The sequence below is a fragment of the Schistocerca gregaria genome, chromosome X (assembly GCF_023897955.1).
Source record: "Schistocerca gregaria isolate iqSchGreg1 chromosome X, iqSchGreg1.2, whole genome shotgun sequence".
Lineage (NCBI taxonomy): Eukaryota > Metazoa > Arthropoda > Insecta > Orthoptera > Acrididae > Schistocerca > Schistocerca gregaria.
The window spans coordinates 873,163,392-873,175,597 of record NC_064931.1 but is presented as its reverse complement, the minus strand read 5'-3'; the positions used below and the strand labels follow the sequence as shown (position 1 = coordinate 873,175,597).

The 12,206-nt window shown below is 39.6% G+C and overlaps 1 protein-coding gene across 2 annotated transcripts in view; it reads left to right on the top strand.

The window, feature by feature from the left end:
* The window catches only part of LOC126298227 (uncharacterized), a 142,844-nt gene that overhangs the window by 68,856 nt on the left and 61,782 nt on the right, over nt 1-12,206 (top strand). For both annotated transcript variants that reach the window (XM_049989532.1, XM_049989531.1), the window contains one exon: nt 4,117-4,351. In XM_049989532.1, the coding sequence (XP_049845489.1) occupies nt 4,117-4,351 (235 nt within the window). The remainder of the gene's footprint in view (nt 1-4,116; nt 4,352-12,206) is intronic.

The following is a 12,206-nucleotide window of genomic DNA, read 5'->3' as shown; positions in this document are numbered from 1 at the left end:
CGTACCGTAGGTACAACCACAACAGAGGGGTATCTGTTGAGAGGCCAGACAAACATGTGGTTCCTGAAGAGGGGCAGCAGCCTTTTCAGTAGTATGCCGTTATCAGGAGAAAGAAAACTGGCGTTCTACGAATTGGAGCGTGGAATGTCAGATCCCTTAATCGGGCAGGTAGATTAGAAACTTTAAAAAGGGAAATGGATAGGTTAAAGTTAGATATAGTGGGAATTAGTGAAGTTCGGTGGAAGGAGGATCAAGACTTTTGGTCAGGTGACTACAGGGTTATAAACACAAAATCAAATAGGGGTAATGCAGGAGTAGGTTTAATAATGAATAGGAAAATAGGAATGCGGGTAAGCTACTACAAACAGCATAGTGAATGCATTATTGTGGCCAAGATAGATACGAAGCCCACACCTACCACAGTAGTACAAGTTTATATGCCAACTAGCTCTGCAGATGACGAAGAAATTGAAGAAATGTATGATGAAATAAAAGAAATTATTCAGATAGTGAAGGGAGACGAAAATTTAATTGTCATGGGTGACTGGAATTCGAGGGTAGGAAAAGGGAGAGAAGGAAACATAGTAGGTGAATATGGATTGGGGCTAAGTAATGAAAGAGGAAGCCACCTAGTAGAATTTTGCACAGAGCACAACTTAATCATAGCTAACACTTGGTTTAAGAATCATGAAAGAAGGTTGTATACATGGAAGAACCCTGGAGATACGAAAAGGTATCAGATAGATTATATAATGGTAAGACAGAGATTTAGGAAACAGGTTTTAAATAGTAAGACATTTCCAGGAGCAGATGTGGACTCTAACCACAATCTATTGGTTATTAACTGTAGATTAAAACTGAAGAAACTGCAAAAAGGTGGGAATTTAAGGAGATGGGACCTGCACAAAACTGAAAGAACCAGAGGTTGTACAGTGTTTCAGGGAGAGCATAAGGGAACAATTGACAGGAATAGGGGAAATAAATAAAGTAGTAGAAGAATGGGTAGCTTTGAGGGATGAAGTAGTGAAGGCAGCAGAGGATCAAGTAGGTAAAAAGACAAGGGCTAGTAGAAATCCTTGTGTAACAGAAGAAATTTTGAATTTAATTGATGAAAGGAGAAAATATAAAAATGCAGTAAATGAAGCAGGCTAAAGGAATACAAACGTCTCAAAATATGTCTGCTTGTGTCTGTGTATGTGTGTGTGTGTGTGTGTGTGTGTGTGTGTGTGTGTGTGTGTGTGTGTGTGTGTGTGTACGAGTGTACACCTGTCATTTTTTTCCCCCCAAGGGAAGTCTTTCCGCTCCCGGGATTGGAATGACTCCTTGACTCCTTACCCTCTCCCTTAAAACCCACTTCCTTTCGTCTTTCCCTCTCCTTCCTGAAGAAGCAACCATCGGTTGCGAAAGCTAGTAATTCTGTGTGTGTGTTTGTGTGTTTTGTTCATTGTGCCTGTCTGCCGGCGCTTTCCCGCTTGGTAAGTCTTGGAATCTTTGTTTTTAATATATTTTTCCCATGTGGTAGTTTCTTTCTATTTTATTTACGTCTCAAAAATGATATTGACGGGAAGTGCAAAATGGCTAAGCAGGGATGGCTAGAGGACAAATGTAAGGATGTAGAGGGTTATCTCACTAGGGGTAAGATACATACTGCCTACAGGAAAATTAAAGAGACCTTTGGAGAAAAGACAGCCACTTGTATGAATATCAAGAGCTCAGATGGAAACCCAGTTCTAAGTAGAAAGGTGGAAGGAGTATATAGAGGGTCTGTACAAGGGTGATGTACTTGAGGACAATATTATGGAAATGGAAGAGGATGTAGATGAATAAGAAATGGGAGATACGATACTGCATGAAGAGTTTGACAGAGCACTGAAAGACTTGAGTCAAAACAAGGCCCCCGGAGTAGACAACATTCCATTGGAACTACTGGCGGCCTTGGGAGAGCCAGTCCTGACAAAACTCTACCATCTGGTGAGCAAGATGTATGAGACAGGCGAAATACCCTCAGACTTCAAGAAGATTATAATAATTCCAATCCCAAAGAAAGCAGGTGTTGACAGATGTGAAAATTACCGAACTATCAGTTTAATAAGCCACAGCTGCAAAATACTAACACGAATTCTTTACAGACGAATGGAAAAACTAGTAGAAGCCGACTTCGGGGAAGGTCAGTTTGGATTCTGTAGAAATACTGGAACACGTGAGGCAATACTGACCTTACGGCTTATCGTAGAAGAAAGGTTAAGGAAAGGCAAACCTTCGTTTCTAGCATTTGTAGACTTAGAGAAAGCTTTTGACAATGTTGGCTGGAATACTCACTTTCAAATTCTAAAGGTGTCAGGGGTAAAATACAGGGAGCGAAAGGCTATTTACAATTTGTACAGAAACCAGATGGCAGTCATAAGAGTCGAGGGGCATGAAAGGGAAGCAGTGGTTGGGAAGGGAGTGAGACAGGGTTGTAGCCTCTCCCCGATGTTATTCAATCTGTATATTGAGCAAGCAGTGAAGGAAACAAAAGAAAAATTCAGAGTAGGTATTAAAATCCATGAAGAAGAATTAAAAACCTTGAGGTTTGCTGATGACATTGTAATTATGTCAGAGACAGCAAAGGACTTGGAAGAGCAGTTGAATAGAATGGACAGTGTCTTGAAAGGAGGATATAAGATGAACATCAACAAAAGCAAAATGAGGATAATGGAATGTAGTCGAAATAAGTCGGGTGATGCTGAGGGAATTAGATTAGGATATGAGACACTTAAAGTAGTAAAGGAGTTTTGCTATTTGGGGAGCAAAATAACTGATGATGGTCAAAGTAGAGAAGATATAAAATGTAGACTGGCAATGGCAAGGAAAGCATTTCTGAAGAAGAGAAATTTGTTAACATCGAGTATAGATTTAAGTGTCAGGAAGTCATTTCTGAATGTATTTGTATGGAGTGTAGTCATGTATGGAAGTGAAACAGGGACGATAAATAGTTTGGACAAGAAGAGAATAGAAGCTTTCGAAATGTGGTGCTACAGAAGAATGCTGAAGATTAGATGGGTAGATCACATAACTAATGAGGAAGTATTGAATAGGATTGGGGAGAAGAGAAGGTTGTGGTACCACTTGACGAGAAGAAGGGAACGGTTGGTAGGACATGTTCTGAGGCATCAAGGGATCACCAATTTAGTATTGGAGGGCAGCGTGGAGGGTAAAAGTCGTAGTGGGAGACCAAGAAATGAATACACTAAGCAGATTCAGAAGGATGTAGGTTGCAGTAGGTACTGGGAGATGAAGAAGCTTGCACAGGATAGAGTAGCATGGAGAGCTGCATCAAACCAGTCTCAGGACTGAAGACGACAACAACAACAACAACAACAACAACAACAACAACAACATTGATTCTTTGAATGAAGATGATTTTCCTGTGGAAACACCAAACTTTAGAATATGTCGGAGGATACTGATACAGGTGGATGTTAGTGGTGTTGAGTTGTAATTCTCTTCATCTTGGTCTTTTTATAAAAAGGAATTAACCCTGTGTTCCTGTTACACAAGACTCTCTGCCTCAAAAAGACATTCTTTAAATATGAGAACAGGCAGCTTACTATAGTTTCAACACTAGAGTGATCTGCGAGAGTGAGGATTGGAGGATAGATAAATTCATTTACTTTATATAGGACCAGAACTTCCTAGTAGATTCTGGTTACATTTTGCAAGCACCAGGCTGTGAAAATTGTAGCTTTTCTACATAGCCCTTCTTATGGATTCAAAAGTTGCCACTACACTTTCTCTAGGAGTTTCCGTATATTCTCTTCAGTAGTAAGAGTGTAGCAATCTCTGCTTTGAGAATATTACCCAGATGGTACATATAACCAAGATCAGTCTTGATTATCAGTTATTTACTTATTTTGTGCATATTTATTTCAAGTGCTATTTATAATGTGTTTTGGCTGATTCATAGTTTGTTAAATAAATTCTTTAATCATCAGTGATGTGAATGTCGTACGACAACCGAAATATGCTAGTATGAAAGATAACTTAGTGCAGTTGCTTTGTGGCAGTAATAAAAGCAAATAATATTGTGTCAAAAAAAAGTAAGAATCATTGTCATAAGTTCAATTTATTTTCCAGGAAGAAACCATTGATACCTTGGAACTGGCACTGAAGATTCAGACAGGTATTGTGGAAGTGGCACTTGGTCTAGCAAATGACCCAAATGCAAGTAAAGCAGTACGCCGTAAGCGTAGGCAAGACTACCAACTTGCATATGAACGTCTTCAGGAACTGAAGGCACAACTGGCTAACTGCCGTCAGGCACACAAGACACTGAAGCAAAGAAAAAAGCCACGACCACCACTTGACTGTGGTATGTTTCTTAACATTCTCTATCTGTTTTTAACTTTTTTTGTTCCACTAACATTTGTTTATAAATTTGATATTACTTGCTGTTCTTGTGTCGGCTTACAGTAAAACCATTTTCTCATAAATAATTTTCAAATTTTCACCCAAAAACATTTTTATTAATCTCACACAAATTGGGAATTTTTATTATTAAACTGCTTAAAATTTTGGACTAATGAGATTTAGAAAACACAAGTGTTCTATTTCTTTATGTGTGACCTTAATTCTAAACCTTTTCTTGCTGCAGCATAAATATCTGCAAAAATTCACTGAAGAGCCAAAGAAACTGGTATAGGCATGCTTATTCAAATAGAGACACGTAAACAGGCAGAATATGGCGCTGCAGTCGGTAACGCCTATATGAGACAACAGCTGTCCGGCGCAGTTGTTAGATTGGTTAGTGGTGCTAGAATGGCAGGTTACCACAATTTAAGTGAGTTTGAATGTGGTGTTACAGTCATAGCATCTCTGAGGTAGCCATGAAGTGGGGATTTTCCCGTACGACTATTTCATGAGTGTACTGCGAATATCAGGAATCCAGCAAAACATCAAATCTCCGACATCGCTGTGGCTGGGAAAAGATCCTGCAAGAACGAGACCCACGACAACTGAAAAGAATCCTTCAGTGTGACAGAAGTGCAACCCTTCTGCAAATTGCTGCAGACTTCAATGTTGGGCCATCAAGTGTCAGCGTACCAACCATTGAGTCAAAGGCCTACTCGTGTATCCTTGCTGACTGCACAACACAAGTCTTTACGCCTCACTCACCTGGGCCCCCAAAATCAACATTGGACTGTTGATGACTCGAAATGTGTTACCTGGTCGGATGAGTCACATTTCAAATTGTATCGAATGGATGGATGTGTACAGGTATGGAGACAACCTCATGAATCCATGGACGCTGTCAGGGGACTGCTCAAGTTGGTGGATCCTCTGTAATGGCATGGGGCATGTCCAGTTGGAGTGGTATGTGCAGTTGGAATGGTATGGGACCCTTCATACATCTAGATACGACTCTGACAGATGATACATAAGCAAGCATCCTGTCTGATCACCTGCATCCATCCATCTCCATTGTGCATTTCAATGGAGTTGGGCAGTTCCAGCAGGACAATGCGACACCCCACAGGTCTGAAATTGCTACAGAATGACTCCAGGAACAATCTTATGAGTTTGAACACTTCCGCTATTCACCACACTCCCCAGACATGAACATTGTTGAGCATATGTGGGATGCCTTGCAACGAGCTGTTCAAAAGGGATGTCCACCCCATCATACTCCTACAGTTTAATGGACAGCCCTGCAGGAATCATCATGTCAGTTTCCTCCAACATTACTTCAGACATTAATCAAGTCCATGCTATGTCGTGTTGCAGCACTTCTGCTTGCTCGCAAGGGCCCTACACAGTATTAGGCAGGTGTACAGTTTCTTTGGCTCATCAGTGTACATACAACTGGATGCAGTGTCAAATACTAATATCACAAGATATGTAAGGAGAACACATTATAGATTCTCTAAATGTTTAATGTGTGTATTGGTGTGTTTATCATCATAGCTTTTTTGGTCATATCTGAACAGTTCAGGTCATCTCAACCTTTAGTTGTGCATTTTCGTTTGTAACAGCTGTTCACCATTTGTGTACCAGTTTTTTCCTTTATTAACTTCTCATATGAAATATGTACACACCATCGGCAGGTACATAAATAATTTGAGTTGTTCTCTGTGACTGGTAGAATGGCCACCAGAGTGCATTAGTGTTGTTTGTGTTTAGTGTTGGTACCAGGCGTCATGGGCAATGTGAGGAACATGAACAATATTAAATGTTAAGTGATCACTGTGAAGGAGGTGAAGATGCCACACACTCGTGTGAGACAGCATTATTAGCACCTAAAATAGTTTGAAAGGGGAACTCAACATGGGCCCCATTTGGCCAGCTGGTTGAGTTGTGCAATATCCACATTTATGGAGCACTTAGATGTAACGCTGCCCATTTTTGTACTCCCTGGGAACATGAGAGTAGGCATTCTCATCATCAAATACCTGACTGACCACATTTGACCACCACAAGGGAATGCTGCTGTATTGTGCACCAAGCATACTATAACCCCTTCACTCCTCCACCTGCCATCTGGAACATCGTGTCAGCCCGCACCATGGATCAGACTAGCAGCAGCTGGACTAGGGAATTACCATCCTTAGTGTAGGCTGCTGTTAATACCAAAACACAAATGGTTGAGTTGGAAGTGGTGCCATGACCAAGATGCGTAGACTGCTGATTAATGGCATTGCATTGTGTTCAGTGATGAATCACAGTTCTGAATTACAATGGGTGACCACGGCAGGTGACTATGTTATCACTGAACGAGGTGGGCTCAGTTGTTAGACCACTGAACTCACATTTTGCACGATGTCATTCCAACTCTGCATTCAGCCATTCTAATTTAGGTTTCCTGTGATTTTCCTGAACCATTCTCTCATGGAGCATGAGAAAACATGTTGATGAGGTGCTGATGATATCGCAGCATGGAATTCCACGTTCCACTACAGTGCAGAGTGTGAAATAAAGAATCAGGCATGTCACAATTTTGCCTAATGGGGAGGATTGTGATGCACTCTTCTTGATTTTGTCACCTCCAATGATGATTCATCCACTTTCACTACATGCACTCCTATGTGCTGCATACAAAGCCTTAATCAGTTCATTCTGGGCTTAGTTCCTATTTCCTCTAAAACACATTTTCTACTTGTTCAGTGTCATTAAAACATGAAGTTGCATCATAAACAGCAACAGCAAATGCATTTCTTCCCACAAAAGTGGTTCTTGGCAATCTTCCCCATAAACATTGGTTAAAACTCTCATTTGGGTTTTGGGTACTGTCAGTGAAGACATTTATTGAATAAGTTTTCATTTTAAATGTTCCTGAATATTGGTTTGATGGCTTCCATTACAGCAATTGGTAGAGAATTTCTGCAGTGATATCCTTCATCACCAGCAATTGACCTTTGGTAGCCACACCATGATTCACTTCCCTTTGGACACAAGTTGTGGATAGTGTTATTGTCTGTAGACATTTTGTGGAAGTATAAGGCCCAAACTGCCTGTTCCATGTTTCTCAAGTCCCTTTTATTCCTTCTTATTGCCAAGCCACAATGTGTGTCTAACTTGTCAATTTCTGCATCAGTCAGTCGCTCTCTCCATTTTATTCATTTCCGATCAGGTAATTTTTTTCCTGACAAATCTTGTCTCGTCATTCTAAGCCTAATGCCAAATCTTTTCTAAACATGCCCCACACATTCGATCTTCTGAACAATAGTGTCAGTTTCATATGGAGCACATCTTTTAACCTCAAGGAAAGCTTTACTTTCACTGCCACCAAGGTACTTTACCTATTGCAGGCCATGGGAGGCAACTGATGTGGTAAACAAGCTGACAACTCCTTTTGCTTCCATACCTCCACTTGATTCTTTATAGTTCATATTACATTTATGATCTGGAATCCCTGTCACACAACTGAGACAAAATTTACTCAAAACTTCAAGTTGCCACTATGTCCTTGTCACCATCAATTTTGGAAACAGATTCTTCAGTAGCACTTCTCATTGACGATTCTACAACTTCTTCTCCACTGAGTGGTAAGCTATAATATCTCTCAGATTTTACTGGAGGCAGTAGAATATCACAACATAAAACATTTTTGCAGCCTTCTGTCCCTTACCATGTCATACGGTACCCTCACATTTGCATCATAACCTTTGTTTATGATTGTAGATGTCTAACAAGGCCTTTCCTGCCATTCTAATATTTCACCATAGAAAGACACTGAACACCAAAGCAAAGCTTGCACATAATGTTGTCCAATATTAACTGTGACAGTATATTGATATCAACAATAACATTGCATGAACCCTCATATTCACAGTGTCTGTTTTCAGTAGCACCAAAAATAAGTTTATTGCTCGAAGCACGTAGCAGTGATTCGTTTACTTGCACTGAGGTTGCAGTCTCTTGCCACTGGGGCAACATTTGTTGAAGCATGCTTTACTGCATATCTGCCGCTCTGGTGATGTTTACGGTTGAAGCAACAAATTCTAGGCGTCTTGTGTAATAATATGCCACAAATGAGCACGAAACAATGTAGCCATATGAAAATCGACTTGAAATTCATAAAGTCACATTGCAAGACTTTCAGAACAAAGCATGAACAAAAGTGAGTAAACAAAACTGCACATCGATAGCAGTGGATATCGGTAGTCCTTTGTTTTAGGTATGACAGTTCCTGAGGAAAATATATATGTTTGAATTCCACAGAGTGAAATACAATGACCTTGACAGAACATAATGTGCAAAGGGGTGTGGCACTGCACTTAATTACTTTTAAGACCAAATAACATGTCTTATATTTCCTCAACCATATATTTTTGAAAATTGATTTTAATTTTTGACGTCTTACCTCCTTAATGCAGCTATTTTATGTGTATTCGTTTTTATAAAGAAACTGTGTAATTTACATGCCAGATAGAGGGAGAGCACTAAGGTTGCAAATCACAATGAGCAGCACATTCTGTGAGATATTTCTGGTTATTTCAGAGTGTGCAGCAAGCTTGACAGACACCACATCTGGTGTGCTTTGTGATGAGAAACATGACTCGTGCGAGGACAATCTAAGTCACTCCAGGCAAATGCTGGGATGGGTCCTTTGAAAGGGCATTGCCTTCCCCATCCTTCTAAACTTTCTGAACTTGTGCTCCATCTCTAATGACCTCCACATGCATCCAAACCACCAGGGATGCAACATCGTACTGATAAGTGGGCTCATACTGCTGAGTTCTTTGTAAATTCGAGTTAGATTTGTAATCACTGAAATAACATCATATACCCTCTCAAGTCATGAAGTTTCATTTCATTTCCTCCTCCCCTTCTGGGTGCTTCACTGTTTTATCAGTTTTGTAGTCCAGTATCTATTGATGTTAGCAATGAGGGGGTCCCAGTTTTGGCTTGTAAATGATACTTAAATTCTTATTGAGTAAGGTCACACAGGGTTTATTATACTAAATTCACATTTAGGAAAAGTGGGGTTCAAATTCTCACCTGATCATATCAATTTAGGTTTTTTGTCATTTCCCTTAATTGCTTAAGGTCAGTGATAGAATAGTTCCTTTGAAAAGACATAACTGATTTTCTTCCTCATCCTTGTTCAACCTGCACTTGGGTTCCTCCTCTGATGACTTTATCATTGACAGGATGTTAAACTCTAAACTTTATTCCTTCTTAAATTCTGTATGGTGCCAGGAATGTCATTCATCTTATGAGGTTGATTTAGGAACCAGTTAATGTGGAAGCTCTACCATGCATTTCTCAGCATAGCACTGATTCACAGAAATTACACCAAAGAAGTTACCTGTCAGAAGTCATGTGCAACAATTTAAATTCGAGAGGTGTAAGTATTATGGTGAGATGTATTAGATCATGTAGTACGTTACTGGTCAGTTTTGGCCAGGTCAGTTTGTGTCGCTATATTTAAAAACTATTTAGTGCTACGTGGGAAAAGATATATCAAAAAGGCGCATATATTGTATTGTGTAGCCTGCCATATAACTGAAATGCTGTTCACAATTGGTTTCCAAGTCTTTGCTTGAGATATTTAACAGTACTATCTGACCTTTCACTTCAAGAGACATAAACCAAGGGAAGTCTGTGGAAACAAAAGGACACATTGTGCTGTTGAATACTTTAAACAAGGACTTTGCAAATGATCTGTCAGCAGTGTTTTAGTTATATGACATGCTAGACAACGCTTTCCCGTATACAGTATGTGATATTAATTAACATTGAAATATATGTTGTGAAACATGTTCCTATATTGCACTGAATAATTTTTAAATGTAATGACACATATTTCACCAATACAAATGCATTTAAAAGTAAGCATAGGCTGAAACTGTACAGTAAGGTACTACATGATGTAATAAAGTACATCTGTATAAAAAAATCAATAGCCTGTAGCGGACAAAATAAGGGTGATAGCATACATAGCATTTGTTATTTTTGTTTTCACAACAAATATGAACATGAAATTTAGCAAACCATTTCAAAGTATAATACTCAGTCTCAAATTTTCTGTTGCACATTACAGAAAAACTAGATGTTTTTAACTTACAAGAGAGAACTTGTTGCTACCAAATTTTCCTGTACTCAATTACGAAAGTAATGCTTATGCTGTCTCTGAGCGACATTCTCCTCCAGAACTAAAGTACGATAAAAACACACACACACACACACACACACACACACACACACACACACACACACACACAAATGAGGGTGGAGGGAAGGTGGGACTGGGAGGGAGAGGCAGCAACGGCGCTAGATAAGAATATGAGGTTAGTTTGGTGTAGGCAGAGGGAGTGGAATATGGTGCACAATGACCTGAAGGAGTGAATCTGATGGCAACAGAAATAATCTGATAATTGATTGTCAGAAACATTACCTCAGGTTTCAGCTATATTGTCCTACAAAATGGTTGTTCTCATAGAATAATCAGTGCATTGGTACTCAATATGTTGCATTTGAAACATTAAGGAGTAAAGGTGGTTCACTTGTAGAGTCTGTATCCTTTGTATCATAGTAATTTAGTTGTGTCACAGTTGGAGGACAGCTGCCTAAGGTAATGGACACCCATGCAGTGCCTGTTTACGGAGTAAGGTGACAAACCAACTTTAGGACCACTGCCGTCAGTATCTGCACCCACCAGAATCTTGGGCAATATAAGAAATTGTATCCCTCATTTCAAACCCAGTTCTGTAAACTAATAGTTCAGTTTCTACATCTCACACATGTGGTACAAGTAGTAACATATTAACTTTTCAGAGCCACGGGTTTTTGCAATAGTATGTTTATACAGGGTGAGCCGAAAGTTATATCCCATAGAACAAAATCTACATTGGTGATTCAATTGTCTTGGCCCATATGACAAAGTCATATGAAAGGAACAATCATTCAAAATAAAAAAGTCAAGTAAACATGGGTGCTAAAATGCATACCTTAGAAGCTGTGACTGTTTGTTCAATAGAAAAGATGGGTTTCACAGTAATGAAGATGAACAAGTGCTCACAGCTCTTAAGGTATGCACTTTAGAGCCAATGTTTACTAGATGTTTTTGTTTCAAATGATCATTCCTGTCCTATCCCTGACTATGATTTTGTTCTATGGGTCAAGACTATTGAATCACAAGTGTACACCTTGTCCTATGGCACACGACTTTCAAATCCCCCTGTATACCAGACTGTGTGAGTTTAGATAGATAGATAGTCACGTTCCATAGGTAATCTGAATAATTTTTCTATCAAAATGTACATCTACATCGATACTCTGCAAGCCACCATACGATGCATGACGGAGGATACCCTGTACCACTACTTGGCATTTCCTATCCTGTTCCACTCACAAATAGTGTGAGGGAAAAAAAAGTGTCTTTATGCCTCCAATGAGCCTTAATTTCTCGAATCTTATCTTCACAGTCCTTATGCGCAATGTATGTTGGCAGCAGTAGAATCTTTCCGCAGTCAGCTTTAACTGTCAGTTCTCTAAATTTTCCCAATAGTTTTTCTTGAAATGAACGTCACCTTCCCCCCAGGGATTCCCATTAGTTCCCAAAGCATCTCTGTAACACTAGTGTATTATTTAAACCTACCGGTAACAAATCTAACAGCGCACAGTTGAATTGCTTCGATGTCTTCCTTCAATCTGACCTGGTATGGATCCCAAACACTCAAGCAGTGCTCAAGAATAGGCCACACCAGCATGCTATATGTGGTCTC